Raw genomic sequence first — 18761 nt, 5'->3', positions numbered from 1 at the left:
GCATGGGTGATGAATGTTGCAGCGAGGAGAAGGCTGGAGGGAGTGGAGATGTCATGTCTGAGAGCAATGTGTGGTGTGAATATAATGCAGAGAATTCGCAGTTTGGAAGTTAGGAGGAGGTGCGGGATTACCAAAACTGTTGTCCAGAGGGCTGAGGAAGGGTTGTTGAGGTGGTTCGGACATGTGGAGAGAATGGAGCGAAACAGAATAACTTCAAGAGTGTATCAGTCTGTAGTGGAAGGAAGGCGGGGTAGGGGTCGGCCTAGGAAAGGTTGGAGGGAGGGGGTAAAAGAGGTTTTGTGTGCGAGGGGCTTGGACTTCCAGCAGGCATGCGTGAGCGTGTTTGATAGGAGTGAATGGAGACAAATGGTTTTTAATACTTGACGTGCTGTTGGAGTGTGAGCAAAGTAACATTTATGAAGGGGTTCAGGGAAACCGGCAGGCCGGGCTTGAGTCCTGGAGATGGGAAGTACAGTGCCTGCACTCTGAAGGAGGGGTGTTAATGTTGCAGTTTAAAAACTGTAGTGTAAAGCACCCTTCTGGCAAGACAGTGATGGAGTGAATGATGGTGAAAGTTTTTCTTTTTCGGGCCACCCTGCCTTGGATGAGATGAAAATCTGTAAGCCTTCTCCCTGAAAGCTGGCTGCCTTGGATCAAACGTGTAGCTCATGCTACACGCCAAGGTATTGGTCCAGTGTGGGTAGATTGGTAAAGCACTGCGTACCTTGTCCTAAGGTTCGTGTCTCCTTCAGCCAGAGATCAGTGTTTACATTATATATATATATATATATATATATATATATATACATACATATATATATATACATATATATGCAATAAGATCACAGTAAACAGGTGATTTCAAAATATGCAAAACAACCACTCTGAAAGAATAGAGAAATTCCAAGCGCTTTCGTGACTACTCACATTATCAAGGAATGCTTTACTTTCATAGTTCCTTGATAATGTGAGTAGTCACGAAAGCGCTTGGAATTTCTCTATTCTTTCAGAGTGGTTGTTTTGCATACATATATATATACATATACATATATATACATATACACATTATATATATATATATATATATATATATATATATATATATATATATATATATATATATATATATATATATATATATATATATATATATATATGCCTTGTATATTTCTCAGCTGAAAGCACTGCAAACATTCCCCAAACGAAACATTTCAATAAACATCCTACCATTAAACATGTCTTATTTACAAGCTCTGTTCTTGCAACTACAAGTAAAGTTAATCACAAAACACATGCACTTGTAACAAGTAGATTAATCACAACACACATGCACTTGTAACAAGCAGGTTAATCACAACACACATGCACTTGTAACAAGCAGGTTAATCACAAGACATATGCACTTGTTACAAGTAGGTTAATCACAAGACACACACAAACACAGCTGCGTGTGGACTCTGGTGTCCTCGACACTAATAACAATGTGAACGTCATTAGACAAACAAGCAAAACATATTAACGAACAAAACATTTACATTCTACACTTCCAGTGCACAGTGGTGTCCTCAATGGTAAAACATCAACAGTGAACGAAACACACAGTGAAGGACAGGCAGTCATCGGAACAACGTTTCGCACTCTGTAGAGAATGAGACAGAGCGAAACGTTTTCCCGACAGAAGTTGATTCTTTAGGGTGCCTTTTGGTACTGTCAGCAGTGTGTTGTTTGATCTCAAACTTGGACTATTAAGAACGTCAGAAAATACTGTAATGAAGGTGGGTAATAACACTCTTCCAGGTACCAGTTTTATTAATCTTCGAGGTACCAGTTTTATTAGTCTTCCAAGTACCAGTTTTAACACTCTTCCAAGTACCAGTTTTAACACTCTTCCAGGTACCAGTTTTAGTAGTCTTCCAGGTACCAGTTTTATTAATCTTCGAGGTACCAGTTTTATTAGTCTTCCAGGTACCAGTTTTATTAATCTTCCAGGTACCAGTTTTATTAGTCTTCCAGGTACCAGTTTTATTAGTCTTCCAAGTACCAGTTTTAACATTGTTCCAGGCAACAGTTTTAACACTCTTCCAGGTACCAGTTTTAACATTGTTCCAGGCAACAGTTTTAACACTCTTCCAGGTACCAGTTTTAACATTGTTCCAGGCAACAGTTTTAACACTCTTTTTTCCAGGGAACAGTTTTAACACACTTCCAGGTACCAATTTTTTTTAGCCTTCCAGATACCAGTTTTATTAGTCTTCCAGGTACCAGTTTTATTAATCTTCCAGGTACTAGTTTTACTAAGTCTTCCAGGTACCAGTTTTAGTAGTCTTCCAGGTACCAGTTTTAATAGTCTTCCAGGTACCAGTTTTAACAGCCTTCCAGGTACCAGTTTTAACAGCCTTCCAAGTACCAGTTTTCACAGCCTTCCAGATACCAGTTTGAGCAGTCTTCCAGGTACCAGTTTTAACAGCCTTCCAGGTACCAGTTTTAACAGCCTTCCAGGTACCAGTTTTAACAGCCTTCCAGGTACCAGTTTTAACAGCCTTCCAGGTACCAGTTTTAACAGCCTTCCAGGTACCAGTTTTAACAGTCTTCCAGGTACCAGTTTTAACAGTCTTCCAGGTACCAGTTTTAACAGTCTTCCAGGTACCAGTTTTAACAGTCTTCCAGGTACCAGTTTTAACAGTCTTCCAGGTAGTGACGCAAGTCTGGCAGTTGGGCAGTCTTGCAGGGTTTATAAAAATTACGCGGAGACAGAGAATCCAATATTATTTATTATTGCAATTTTAAACTTGCAGCAACATTAAGAGGGTCCCGTACACTAATGTAACTAAGAGTCCTACAGTGTTATGACATTACAGGTCAATGAAATGTAATCAAAGATAACTTCCATAACATCAATGGTTACATAGTGAATGGTATCAATAACACATATTGTAGTGGTATCGACGGTACATATTGCAATAGTATAAACCATACCACGGGCGGGGATTGAACTGGCGGTGAGTGGCTAACCCAGTGGCTAACCCAGTGGCTAACGCGTGGGTCTGGAGTTTTACGATTCACTCACCGCGAGTTCAATCCTCTCCGGGGTATGGTTTGTTTGCAATCGTTTCATTACGATTTCGTGCGTCAGTTGCAATGGTATCAAAGACCCATATTGCAATGGTATCAACGGTACATATTACAATGTTATCAACGGCACATATTGTAAAGGCATCAAAGGTACACGTAGTGCAATGGTATCTAGTGGAACATTCAGTGTTATCAATAATAATGAACATTTCAATCAATTTTTGAAGATCCAACCCAAATTAATACAAACAGGTTCAAATTAATTTCAAACGCCGAGAAAACTATAATGAAATAAATTGGTTCATAAAAATTTCAGATACTAAACAAAAAAAAATTGGTTCACTGAGTGAAACAATATGAGTCAAATTGAATTAAACACTGAGAAAACCGGTTCAATAATGACTTGAAATACTGAAAGAAAAATACCCAAAGGAAAGGCATCTCCCATTCACCCATTACCAAAACAAAAGTAACAGCTGATCAGTAACAGGTACAGAAGAAAAGGAGGGTAAGTGGAAGGAAAGTAGAGGCCCTTCCTCCCTCCTTTGTCCCATCTCTGATGACCCTTGTCATACACACAACACCTCAGCGCCATTACAGTGATTACACACGCTCTCACCAGGACAACACTGTGCCACTATAAGTAGGCAACCAGCAATAAAACAACAAAAACTGACGTCTGAGCGTCTAACAAGGACACTGACACAATGTATATAAATGCGTTGGAAAGCACAGTACGGAGGAAAATATTAAACCACTATATCTGAAATTTTTCATAGGACAAATTGCGCCACGAACCTTTACTCCAGAAAGTCGCAAAATAAGGGAAGATGTGACTGAAGTATATACGAGATACACAAGTATAAACACTAATTACAGTACTGATAATGTGTAATCAAGGAAGAATTTTAAACAATAGGTGCAAATGAAATACATTCAGATTTATATTAAAAAATAAATTAGGCAAAAAAATGAGTAGGAATGGACTCGCCTAGCATGGGCCAGTAGAGCTAATTAACTGACTCAGATTTTTATTAGTTGGCATAAAAAAATAAGAAGGGGATCATTGTGGCCTGGTCCATGCTGGGTAGATTCTCACACTAACCATTCTTACTCATCATTATATTTGTCTAACTGATTTTAATACGACCTAATGTATTACCCTTCATAACTCCAAGTAAATAAGACACTTTTGCAACATTACAACATTTTACTAGGAGACGTTTTACTCACTGAAAGCCTCATCAATCCTCTGGATTGTCAATCCAATGGATTGACCAAGCTCTCAGTAAGCATAAGTGTTGTTAATAAAGTGTTCTAGGGTTGCGTAAGTGTCTTATTTACTTCCAGTTGGTGCACATGATAAATAAAACACATGTGCAACACCGGGAGCTCTTTATATGAGAGACGTGTCGCCCACTGCTGGGATACGTATAGAACTCTTCAAGAAGAAACTGGACAAGTACCTTCACCAGGTGCCAGATCAACCAGGCTGTGATGGATATATGAGTCGGTGGACCACCAGCAGCAGCAGCCTTGGGTGACCAAGCAAGCACCAGACGAGCCTGGATTATGGCCGGACTCCGGGAGTAGAAAAACTCTCGGAACTCATCAAAGGTATATCATATGTGGGTTATTTACTCTAGCTGGCATACATATACCAGGTTAGTGTAACCCTCAGTAAAACTCTGGGAAGTGTGCTCCACACACCAGTACTTTTCTACAGACTCTCTCAATCTGAATTATCCAACTAGAATCTATTGTTAAAAAAGGAATGAGCACAATTAAGATTATTTCGGGTATAAACTGGTGGATAATTGAAAACTGTAATACACCGAGGATGTTCCAGAAGCATGTGTGTGTGTGTGTGTGTGTGTGTGTGTGTGTGTGTGTGTGTGTGTGTGTGTGTGTGTGTGTGTGTGTGTGTGTGTGTGTGTGTGTGTGAGTGCTTCCTCTGCCAACCTATCATAAGCTATTTTAGATAAACGGTAACTCTCCAGGAGCTTTGACAGCGCTCCTGGAGAGTTAGCTGTGACAAAGCTCCTGGAGAGTTAGCTGTGACAAAGCTCCTGGAGAGTTAGCTGTGACAAAGCTCCTGGAGAGTTAGCTTTGACAAAGCTCCTGGAGAGTTAGCTTTGGCAAAGCTCCTGGAGAGTTAGCTGTGACAAAGCTTCTGGAGAGTTAGCTGTGACAAAGCTCCTGGAGAGTTAGCTGTGACAAAGCTCCTGGAGAGTTAGCTGTGACAAAGCTCCTGGAGAGTTAGCTGTGACAAAGCTCCTGGAGAGTTAGCTGTGACAAAGCTCCTTGAGAGCTAGCTTTGACAAAGCTCCTGGAGAGTTAGCTCTGACAAAGCTCCTGGAGAGTTAGCTCTGACAAAGCTCCTGGAGAGTTAGCTGTGACAAAGCTCCTGGAGAGTTAGCTGTGACAAAGCTTCTGGAGAGTTAGCTGTGACAAAGCTCCTGGAGAGTTAGCTGTGACAAAGCTCCTGGAGAGTTAGCTGTGACAAAGCTCCTGGAGAGTTAGCTGTGACAAAGCTCCTGGAGAGTTAGCTGTGACAAAGCTCCTGGAGAGTTAGCTGTGACAAAGCTCCTGGAGAGTTAGCTGTGACAAAACTCCTGGAGAGCTAGCTTTAACAAGGCTCTTGGAGAGCGAAACGTTGCCACAATAAAATGTCGCATTAGTTGCGTTTGTATCCTTTTACGTAAAATATTGTCGGTAATTCTCTCAACATTTTCACATCATAACTTAATTTATGAGTAGGTTTTTAACACACAGGCCGTCTCCCACCATAGTAGGGCGATACACATAAAAGGAAACACCTTCGCCATCATTTACTCATTAGCTATCTTGCCAGAAATGTGCAGATAACATTGTAAATGATCGTCTAAACTGCAACATCCTCACCCTTCCTACAGAGTGCAGGTACTGTGCTTCCCATTTCCTGGATTCAAGTCCGGATAACCAGTTTCCCAAAATCCCTTCATAAATGTTACCTTGTTCACACTCCAACAGCACGTTAAGCCATAAAGCCATTCGTCTTCACTATAATCTAAAACGCTCGTACAAGTCTACTGGATGTTCAAGCCACTAGCACCCCAAACCTCCTTTACACCCTCAACAACCCCTCATCACCTATTTGAATCACGCCTCCGGTAATCCCACACTGTCTTCAGATTTCTGCCACTTATTCCATACATTTACCACATCTTCCACATTGTTCTCATGTTCAGCCTGTCATAATCATTTTCCAAATTCAGATACAACGACAAAGTTCTTCACCTCTAAGTACTGTCACCAGACGAACCTGGCCTATGGCCGGGCTCCAGGAGTAGAAAGACTCGAAACTCATCAAAGGTATACTTAAATACTTAAGTGTAAACACTTGGTCTACCCACCCTTAACCAAGATGAGTTACAGCACGAGCTAAACGTCGTTAATTTGTGTGTCTTATAAGTCCACTGTGTCGGTACCCTGTACCTTTCACTGTAGTGTTGAAGTTTTCTTACTCTCTTACAAACCTGTGAATTCAACAGTGACTGAATTGCAATGAATGAAGAAAAGAGGGGACGGGTGGATGGGTGGTGGGGGGGGGGAGAAGTTGAAGACGAGAATGGGTGGAGAGAGAAACCGTGCGTTTTAGTGTCAAGGAGGGGGAGGGGCCAGGTATGGGGTAGGGGAGTATTGGTGGGCGTGAGGGTGGGCGTGGGAGCAACAGGTTGTCCTGGAGACATGCCAAAACAATGACACGGGCCTCCTTTCCCTACACCCGCGCCCTACACCCACGCCCTACACCCGCGCCCTACACTCACGCCCTATACCCGAGCCCTACACATACACGCCCTACACCCACACTCTACACCCGCGCCCTACACCCACGCTCTACACCCGCGCCCTACACCCACGCTCTACACCCGCGCCCTACATCCACGCCCTACACCCACGCCCTACACCCGCGCCCTACACCCTCACCCTACACCCACGCCCTACACCCACGCCCTACACCCGCGCCCTACACCCACGTCCTACACCTCCGCCCTACACCCACGCCCTACACCCGCGCCCTACACCCACGCCCTACACCCGCGCTCTACACCCGCGCCCTATACCTCCGCCCTACACCCGCTCCCTACACCCACGCCCTACACCCGCGCCCTACACCCACGCCCTACACCCACGCCCTACACCCGCGCCCTACACCCGCGCCCTACACCCACGCCCTACACATACACGCCTTACACCCACACTCTACACCCGCGCCCTACACCCACGCTCTACACCCGCGCCCTACACCCACGCTCTACACCCGCGCCCTACATCCACGCCCTACACCCACGCCCTACACCCGCGCCCTACACCCACGCCCTACACCCGCGCCCTACACCCACGCTCTACACCCACGCCCTACACCCACGCTCTACACCCGCGCCCTACACCCGCGCCCTACACCCACGCTCTACACCCACGCCCTACACCCGCGCCCTACACCCACGCCCTACACCCACGCCCTACACGCGCCCTACACCTCCGCCCTACACCCGCGCTCTACACCCACGCTCTACACCCACGCCCTACACCCACGCTCTACACCCGCGCCCTACATCCACGCCCTACACCCGCGCCCTACACCCACGCTCTACACCCACGCCCTACACCCGCGCCCTACACCCACGCCGTACACCCACGCCGTACACCCACGCCCTACACCCACGCCCTACACCCGCGCCCTACACCCACCCTCTACACCCGCGCCCTACACCCACGCTCTACACCCAAGCTCTACACCCGCGCCCTACATCCACGCCCTACACCCACGCCCTACACCCACGCCCTACACCCGCGCCCTACACCCACGCCCTACACCCACGCTCTACATCCACGCCCTACACCCGCGCCCTACATCCACGCCCTACACCCACGCTCTACACCCACGCCCTACACCCACGCCCTACACCCACGCCCTACACCCGCGCCCTACACCTCCGCCCTACACCCGCGCCCTACACCCGCGCCCTACACCTCCGCCCTACACCCGCGCCCTACACCCACGCCCTACACCAGCGCCCTACACCCACGCCCTACACCCACGCCCTACACTCACGCCCTACACCTCCGCCCTACACCCGCGCCCTACACCAACGCTCTACACCCGCGCCCTACACCCACGCCCTACACCCACGCCCTACACCCGCGCCCTACAACCACGCCCTACACCCGCGCCCTACACCCACGCTCTACTACACCTCCGCCCTACATCCACGCCCTACGCCCCTACACCCACGCCTACTACACCCGCGCCCTCCCCACGCCCTACACCCACGCCCTACACCCACGCCCTACACCCGCGCCCTACACCTCCGCCCTACACCCACGCCCTACACCAGCGCCCTACACCTCCGCCCTACACCCGCGCCCTACACCCACGCCCTACACCCACGCCCTACACCCACGCCCTACACCCACGCCCTACACCCACGCCCTACACCCCCGCCCTACACCCGCGCCCTAAACCTCCGCCCTACACCCACGCCCTACACCAGCGCCCTACACCCGCGCCCTACACCTCCGCCCTACACCCCCGCCCTACACCTCCGCCCTACACCCACGCCCTACACCCACGCCCTACACCCGCGCCCTACACCTCCGCCCTACACCCACGCCCTACACCCGCGCCCTACACCCACGCCCTACACCCACGCCCTACACCCACGCCCTACACCCACGCCCTACACCCACGCCCTACACCCGCGCCCTACACCTCCGCCCTACACCCACGCCCTACACCGGCGCCCTACACCTCCGCCGTACACCATCGCCCTACACCCGCGCCCTACACCCACGCCCTACACCTCCGCCCTACACCCGCGCCCTACACCCGCGCCCTACACCCACGCCCTACACCAGCGCCCTACACCCACGCCCTACACCAGCGCCCTACACCCGCGCCCTACACCAGCGCCCTACACCCACGCCCTACACCACCGCCCTACACCCGCGCCCTACACCCACGCCCTACACCTCCGCCCTACACCCGCGCCCTACACCCGCGCCCTACACCTCCGCCCTACACCCACGCCCTACACCCGCGCCCTACAGCCACGCCCTACACCAACGCCCTACACCACCGCCCTACACCCCCGCCCTACACCTCCGCCCTACACCCACGCCCTACACCCGCGCCCTACACCCGCGCCCTACACCCCCGCCCTACACCCACGCCCTACACCTCCGCCCTACACCCACGCCCTACACCCACGCCCTACATCCACGCCCTACACCCACGCCCTACACCTCCGCCCTACACCCACGCCCTACACCCACGCCCTACACCTCCGCCCTACACCCACGCCCTACACCCACGCCCTACACCCACGCCCTACACCCGCGCCCTACACCTCCGCCCTACACCCACGCCCTACACCCGCGCCCTACACCCGCGCCCTACACCCACGCCCTACACCTCCGCCCTACACCCGCGCCTTTCACAAGCGCCCTACACCCGCGCCCTACACCCACGCCCTACACCTCCGCCCTACACCCACGCCCTACACCCACGCCCTACACCCACGCCCTACACCCACGCCCTACACCCGCGCCCTACACCCACGCCCTACACCAGCGCCCTACACCCGCGCCCTACACCCACGCCCTACACCCACGCCCTACACCCACGCCCTACACCCACGCCCTACACCCACGCCCTACACCTCCGCCCTACACCCACGCCCTACACCCACGCCCTACACCTCCGCCCTACACCCACGCCCTACACCCACGCCCTACACCTCCGCCCTACACCCACGCCCTACACCCACGCCCTACACCTCCGCCCTACACCCACGCCCTACACCCACGCCCTACACCACCGCCCTACACCCACGCCCTACACCCACGCCCTACACCCACGCCCTACACCCACGCCCTACACCCACGCCCTACACCTCCGCCCTACACCCACGCCCTACACCTCCGCCCTACGCCCTACACCCACGCCCTACACCCACGCCCTACACCCACGCCCTACACCCACGCCCTACACCCACGCCCTACACCTCCGCCCTACACCCACGCCCTACACCCACGCCCTACACCTCCGCCCTACACCTCCGCCCTACACCCACGCCCTACACCCACGCCCTACACCCACGCCCTACACCCACGCCCTACACCCCCGCCCTACACCCACGCCCTACACCCACGCCCTACACCCACGCCCTACACCCACGCCCTACACCCACGCCCTACACCCACGCCCTACACCCACGCCCTACACCAGCGCCCTACACCCCCGCCCTACACCCACGCCCTACACCCACGCCCTACACCCACGCCCTACACCCACGCCCTACACCCCCGCCCTACACCCCCGCCCTACACCCACGCCCTACACCCACGCCCTACACCCACGCCCTACACCCACGCCCTACACCCACGCCCTACACCTCCGCCCTACACCCACGCCCTACACCTCCGCCCTACACCCACGCCCTACACCCACGCCCTACACCCACGCCCTACACCCACGCCCTACACCCACGCCCTACACCTCCGCCCTACACCCACGCCCTCCACCGGCGCCCTACACCCACGCCCTACACCCACGCCCTACACCCACGCCCTACACCCACGCCCTACACCTCCGCCCTACACCCACGCCCTACACCTCCGCCCTACACCCACGCCCTACACCCACGCCCTACACCTCCGCCCTACACCCACGCCCTACACCCACGCCCTACACCCACGCCCTACACCCACGCCCTACACCCACGCCCTACACCTCCGCCCTACACCCCCGCCCTACACCTCCGCCCTACACCCACGCCCTACACCCACGCCCTACACCCACGCCCTACACCCACGCCCTACACCTCCGCCCTACACCCACGCCCTACACCCACGCCCTACACCCACGCCCTACACCCACGCCCTACACCGCCCTACACCCACGCCCTACACCCACGCCCTACACCCACGCCCTACACCCACGCCCTACAACAACACACATGCTTGGTGGTACTCCCAAGAATGGTTCATTCAACAAAAGTTTTATAATCCACCTTTAATATTCATTATAAAAAACTATAATCCAAACAATTTAATTGTACGTGAGTAATGCGAAGATTTGAATCACGTAGATTTATATACATTCTATTTAGTTTTTCTTCACTTTAAAGTGTATTCTACCTGACACCCTTTATTTACTAATACAAATTTACCAAACTGATGACATAAATGAATTTTAATTGTTATTCGTCTAATACAAACAAGATTTTATTCAGTAAAAAAAAAAACGTTACAGGAGAACAATTAACTTTCGTAAAGGTAAATATTTATATAAAGATTGGTCCATATAGAGAGCAGATCACTACAGCAGGTAACACAGGTAGAACACAGACTGTGATGGCTATGTAGGTCTGGGAGCCCCATGCACCAATAGCTTGGTTCATCAAGCAGTCAGCAGGAAAATCTGGCTAATATTAGACCACTTTGGAAAGTAGAACTCTGGAAGTCAGTCACTGGTATATACTGGTAAGTCAGTAACTGCTTAATCGCCGATAAACAGCACTAGCACGCCAGCGATTGCTTCATCACTGAGCGGGTCATCAAGAACCATGTAGGAGACGAACAAGAACACACTACCACTAGTGAGTCTACTAATGTATGCCACGTAGGTCATACTCACAACCAACCATCTCATGCATATGCCCAACGTACCTAAAAATACACCAAAATTATATTTTAAATGACGATACTTGGCTGTTTATTCTGCACACCATAATTATGTCCTCTGGGTATTCCTGCCTTTCATGTATACACTTCACTCGTATTTTCAGTGTATTACATAAGGTAAATAATACCGACAAAAGTATCAGACACATGTACAACTTTTGAAAAAAAAAATTAGGATTGATAAAGCTCATTGTGAGCCAACCGTATCTCAATGTTTGCCAACACTGAACATGTTTCTACAGCATAAGCATTACCCCTGATCACCTCAAACTAATTCTCCAAGGTTGATGGACCTATTACATCTTTACCTCGCCATTACTGCTGCCTACAATACACTCTCCTATGTATTTGACTGATGAAGGCTACAGCGTATGCGAAACGTCTCAACAATAAAGACACGCAACTGCTACACATGTGTCTTAATCATCGACTTGTATGATATTAGTGCTGCTACTCTGTAATTTTCTATCATAGTTTTGCTGTTTCCTCTGTTAAGAGGGACTACATCTGCATTTTTAAGGTTTCTGGAATTTTCCTTGAATCTAATGAAGAACACTGAGTGCTCGTGTTAATGATACTTCGCATTTCTTTATAAATACAGAACTCCGCGACTCAAGCCCAGGTGCTGCGTACACAGGCATGTCAGATATTATATCCAACCTGCTAACTGTATCCATTCCAGCCCCAGAGAAACACCTACACCTTTCTCGGTTACAGACTTTTTTGTGTGTATATCTAACACACGAATCTTTAGCGATATATTCTTACCATATATAAGCTACCAAACGGTGGCTGGAAAATTAACAACTAACTTACAATTTGGAGAGAAAACTTTATAAGACGTTTCGATCCGCTGTACTGATCAAGGACGGACTGAAACATCGTTTAAAATTTCACAAATAAAATGTGAGTTAGTTGTGTACTCTCATCATCTTTTCTTGTGTTTTCTTACCTTGATTCTGTCTGGTTACTACTTTACGACAATTATCCTGCAGCACTGCTAAGGCCTTCACACTTTCATCAACTTCTTTGGTATCTTTATTCATCATGTTCATTTCCTTTCTGTAGACAGCGAACTGGTCTGCTAGTTTGAGGACTACCTTGCTATGGTTCCCAATTTTCCGTTCAGTAAGTTCCTTTTTGTCCACCGGACTTTCCTTGTTACTTCCTTTATCCTCCTGTCTGTCTTCCATACACTGTTTGATTTTTTTATTAGCTTCTCTGAGATGCTGCATCTCCAGTGTTGACCTCAACTCAGCACACAATTTTTCAAGGTTCATTGAAGCCACTGTCACAAATAATAACAGTAGTATTTAGTGAGGCATCAGAGTCTCTCTCTCTCTCTCAAGCTAGGAAGTAAGATACTGAGGGGGCACTGGTGTAAGTGGAACAGAATTAACGCAACCTCTGATAATTTCAGGTCTGTGCTTCACGCCACTACTACAGAACACCCACCCACACACAAACACACATGGAGCAGGGAGAGTGACCTAAGTAGCGACAGTGAAGAGGCGGGGCCAGGAGCTGTGGCTCTACCCCTGCAACCGCAGAGTACACACACACACACACACACACACACACACACACACACACACACAGACACACACACACACACACACAATCGTTCAGGACCCTGTACACCGTATACGTTAGGCCCATATTGGAGTATGCGGCACCAGTTTGGAACCCACACCTAGCCAAGCACGTAAAGAAACTAGAGAAAGTGCAAAGGTTTGCAACAAGACTAGTCCCAGAGCTAAGAGGTATGTCCTACGAGGAGAGGTTAAGGGAAATCAACCTGACGACACTGGAGGACAGGAGAGATAGGGGGGACATGATAACGACATATAAAATACTGAGAGGAATTGACAAGGTGGACAAAGACAGGATGTTCCTGAGATTGGACACAGTAACAAGGGGACACAGTTGGAAGCTGAAGACACAGATGAATCACAGGGATGTTAGGAAGTATTTCTTCAGCCACAGAGTAGTCAGTAAGTGGAATAGTTTGGGAAGCGATGTAGTGGAGGCAGGATCCATACATAGCTTTAAGCAGAGGTATGATAAAGCTCACGGCTCAGGGAGAGTGACCTAGTAGCGATCAGTGAAGAGGCGGGGCCAGGAGCTCGGACTCGACCCCCGCAACCTCAACTAGGTGAGTACAACTAGGTGAGTACACGGATGAGGATGAGGCAGGACTGCAAAAGAGACCTGGACAGGCTGGACATGTGGTCCAGAAACTGGCTTCTCGAATTCAATCCTGCCAAATGCAAAGTCATGAAGATTGGGGAAGGGCAAAGAAGACCGCAGACAGAGTATAGGCTAGGTGGACAAAGACCACAGACCTCACTCAGGGAGAAAGACCTTGGGGTGACCATAACACCGAGCACGTCACCGGAGGCACACATCAACCAAATAACTGCTGCAGCATACGGGCGCCTGGCAAACCTGAAAATAGCGTTCCGATACCTTAATAAGGAATCGTTCAAGACACTGTACGCTGTGTATGTTAGGCCCATACTGGAGTATGCAGCACCAGTCTGGAACCCACACCTGGTCAAGCACGTCAAGAAGTTAAGAGAAAGTACAAAGGTTTGCAACAAGGCTAGTCCCAGAGCTCAGGGGAATGTCGTACGAGGAAAGGTTGAGGGAAATCGGACTGACGACACTGGAGGACAGAAGGGTCAGGGGAGACATGATAACGACATACAAGATACTGCGGGGAATAGACAAGGTGGACAGAGATAGGATGTTCCAGAGAGGGGACACAGAAACAAGGGGTCACAACTGGAAGGTGAAGACTCAGACGAGTCACAGGGACGTTAGGAAGTATTTCTTCAGTCATAGAGTCGTCAGGAAGTGGAATAGCCTAGCAAGTGAAGTAGTGGAGGCAGGAACCATACATAGTTTTAAGAAGAGGTATGACAAAGCTCAGGAAGCAGAGAGGGAGAGGACCTAGTAGCGATCAGTGAAGAGGCGGGGCCAGGAGCTGAGTCTCGACCCCTGCAACCACAATTAGGTGAGTACACACACACACACACAAAGATCTCCCAACACCACTTAATAAGCTTCCACAGAGTTCAAACACACAAAACGCATGACAACAGTCCCACTTGAGGATGCCTTCCGTATGTGTAATCCTGTTCAGTCCCCCAGAAGAGGCCAGTATCAGAGTCAACACTAACACAACCTACGATCACCGCTTCCAGCTACTCACTGACTCAAGTTAATATTCCCAACATCATATATCTCAACAAGAACATTGATTTGAATAACAAATTCTTCTTGGCCAATAGGGAATATTCACATTTCTAAAAAGTGAAATTCGTTGTGAAAATTATTCTAATTATGATCGTGACCGGTTTCAATGGTTCCTGTATCCTCACAGACTGCCGTGAGACCAGGCTTCCTTGTTGAGTGCCTGGTCAACCAGGCTGTTGCTGCTAGCTGCCTGCACACTCACGTGGCCATCATAATAACCCATCACCTAAATAAACTTATCTCCTTCCCTCCCTCCCTGAAAAGTTCTGTTTTACTTATTTCATAGACACAAAATGACAGGTTCATATATAGTAGACAGAGATAGGTTCACAAATAATAGATAAAGTAATAGGTTCACATATGGTAGATACAGTAATAGGGTCACATATGGTAGATACAGTAATAGGTTCACACATGGTAGATACAGTAATAGGTTCACACATGGTAGATACAGTAATAGGTTCACACATGGTAGATACAGTAATAGGTTCACATATGGTAGATACAGTAATAGATTCACACATGGTAGATACAGTAATAGGTTCACATATGGTAGATACAGTAATAGGGTCACATATGGTAGATACAGTAATAGGTTCACACATGGTAGATACAGTAATAGGGTCACATATGGTAGATACAGTAATAGGTTCACATATGGTAATGAGGAGACGAAGGTAAGTGTGGTGGAGAGATTAGTGAGAGGATGAAAGAAGAAATAAGGGATGTGGGAGCTGCAAGTGTGGGGGGGGAGGGAGGGAGAGGGAGAGGGGGAGAGAGAGAGAGAGAGAGAGAGAGAGAGAGAGAGAGAGAGAGAGAGAGAGAGAGAGAGAGAGAGAGAGAGAGAGAGAGAACACATGACGGCACAAGTCAACAGCAGCAGACCTAGCGAGCCACATCGTGGCCATCTGCTGCGGCTTAGCCATAGTTTAGCTACCCTCTAATATTATCTAGATAGTTGAGATAGAGTTTGATTAAGCTGAGATGAGAAGCAGAGAAGTGTGAGCGAGGGATGAAGTACTGGAGAGGGCGAGAGGATAGGGGAGGAGTAAGGAAGGGAGCTTTCACTACTGAACTGTTGCTTCAAGGTAACGAGGAGGACGAAAGGAAGAGAAAGCTTAGTTCCTAAAATGTGCATGACCTACACTCTTGTGTCAACCAGTATGTGGGAGAGAACTATCACCTTGTGTCAACCAGTATGTGGGAGAGAACTATCACCTTGTGTCAACCAGTATGTGGGAGAGAACTATCACCTTGTGTCAACCAGTATGTGGGAGAGAACTATCACCTTGTGTCAACCAGTATGTGGGAGAGAACTATCACCTTGTGTCAACCAGTATGTGGGAGAGAACTATCACCTTGTGTCAACCAGTATGTGGGAGAGAACTATCACCTTGTGTCAACCAGTATGTGGGAGAGAACTATCACCTTGTGTCAACCAGTATGTGGGAGAGAACTATCACCTTGTGTCAACCAGTATGTGGGAGAGAACTATCACCTTGTGTCAACCAGTATGTGGGAGAGAACTATCACCTTGTGTCAACCAGTATGTGGGAGAGAACTATCACCTTGTGTCAACCAGTATGTGGGAGAGAACTATCACCTTGTGTCAACCAGTATGTGGGAGAGAACTATCACCTTGTGTCAACCAGTATGTGGGAGAGAACTATCACCTTGTGTCAACCAGTATGTGGGAGAGAACTATCACCTTGTGTCAACCAGTATGTGGGAGAGAACTATCACCTTGTGTCAACCAGTATGTGGGAGAGAACTATCACCTTGTGTCAACCAGTATGTGGGAGAGAACTATCACCTTGTGTCAACCAGTATGTGGGAGAGAACTATCACCTTGTGTCAACCAGTATGTGGGAGAGAACTATCACCTTGTGTCAACCAGTATGTGGGAGAGAACTATCACCTTGTGTCAACCAGTATGTGGGAGAGAACTATCACCTTGTGTCAACCAGTATGTGGGAGAGAACTATCACCTTGTGTCAACCAGTATGTGGGAGAGAACTATCACCTTGTGTCAACCAGTATGTGGGAGAGAACTATCACCTTGTGTCAACCAGTATGTGGGAGAGAACTATCACCTTGTGTCAACCAGTATGTGGGAGAGAACTATCACCTTGTGTCAACCAGTATGTGGGAGAGAACTATCACCTTGTGTCAACCAGTATGTGGGAGAGAACTATCACCTTGTGTCAACCAGTATGTGGGAGAGAACTATCACCTTGTGTCAACCAGTATGTGGGAGAGAACTATCACCTTGTGTCAACCAGTATGTGGGAGAGAACTATCACCTTGTGTCAACCAGTATGTGGGAGAGAACTATCACCTTGTGTCAACCAGTATGTGGGAGAGAACTATCACCTTGTGTCAACCAGTATGTGGGAGAGAACTATCACCTTGTGTCAACCAGTATGTGGGAGAGAACTATCACCTTGTGTCAACCAGTATGTGGGAGAGAACTATCACCTTGTGTCAACCAGTATGTGGAAGAGAACTATCACCTTGTGTCAACCAGTATGTGGAAGAGAATTATCACCTTGTGTCAACCAGTATGTGGGAGAGGTAGGTCTCGTCTCAACCAGCATGTGAGTGAGAACTATCACCTCGTATCACCCAACATGTGGGAGTGAATTGCCACCTTGTGTTAACTAACATGTGGGAGAGAACTACCATCTTTATCCTGTACATCCCTTCCCTGGCGTAGTGTGGCTCACTGGTGTTTGATTCACAACTTCAAGATCCTGGGTTCCATTTTCTTGGACGGAGAAATATTTGTAGCAGTTTTCTTACGCTTCTGCCCATCCAGAAGTAAAAATAGGTATATATGTGTTAGCTGACTACTATGGGTCGCATCTAGGAAAAATGTGTTGGAAAACTCCAATACCGGGCCGCAGAGGCGGCCCGGTATTGGAGGTATCTACCTACCCTCCAGGTAGGTAGGTAGATATCTGCTGGAATGTAACATTCCTGTGTAAGAAAATACCCCAGTTGTATGAGTAAGAAACTCCAATACCTACTGAAAGTATTCAAGTGGTGGGTAGAAGGTATCCGTGGACTTAATGATGTTAATTAAAAATAATACAATCCAACTTAATCCTACAATCCTGCCTATATTATCTTAAGTCAGCCTAAATGTCGTTGGTGTAGTTCTGTATTATAATAATGGTGGAGCGCTAAACCCGCAAGGATTATACAGCGCCTTTGGGGTGGGGGGGGGGATGGAAGGTATTCATGCTCAATTCAGGGAATTGGGGCACAGATCCAATTCCCTAGTCAAGAGCCCCTCACCAGCGTTAACGAACCTCCCTTAAGAGGTATGTTGCACTCTATAAGTACTGCTTCTGTCGTGGTATTCAGACTGATTCTTGCGAGGTTCTAACGACAATGAATTTACACACTGTCTATATGTATTTACATGTAAAGTATATAAGCGTGATTTAGATTTCTGTAATTTCTTTTATAGATTTTGTTGTCTCGCTCTTTAGATGTCCCTAAGCTACTGAATCCTTAGTGCAATACGCTTGACGATATAGTCATAGCCATACTGAAGTCTCCCAGCTCAAGCTAGCTTATTTCATCTTTTGATGTAAGAAACCCATCCTGTGTGATACAATACAAGGAAACACCAAGCTTTTGTGCCCATGTAACTTATCGTATAGAGAAAGGTTGCAGTGCACTGTAAATTT

The 18761-nt window shown here is 48.6% G+C and overlaps 1 protein-coding gene across 5 annotated transcripts in view; it reads right to left on the bottom strand.

The window, feature by feature from the left end:
- Positions 1-18761, bottom strand: part of LOC128698195 (proton channel OtopLc) — a 1090877-nt gene that overhangs the window by 622332 nt on the left and 449784 nt on the right. Inside the window, exon 1 of one of the 5 annotated variants that reach the window (XM_070098676.1) lies at positions 12755-13090. The exons of the other annotated variants lie outside the window; for them this stretch is intronic. Coding sequence (XP_069954777.1) covers positions 12755-13082 — 328 coding nt within the window. The 5' untranslated portion in view covers positions 13083-13090. Of the gene's footprint in view, positions 1-12754; positions 13091-18761 lie in introns of those variants that run through there. 5 annotated transcript variants of the gene reach the window in all.

Source organism: Cherax quadricarinatus, chromosome 63 (assembly GCF_038502225.1).
Source record: "Cherax quadricarinatus isolate ZL_2023a chromosome 63, ASM3850222v1, whole genome shotgun sequence".
NCBI lineage: Eukaryota > Metazoa > Arthropoda > Malacostraca > Decapoda > Parastacidae > Cherax > Cherax quadricarinatus.
This window is presented reverse-complemented; position numbering and strand designations above follow the sequence as displayed.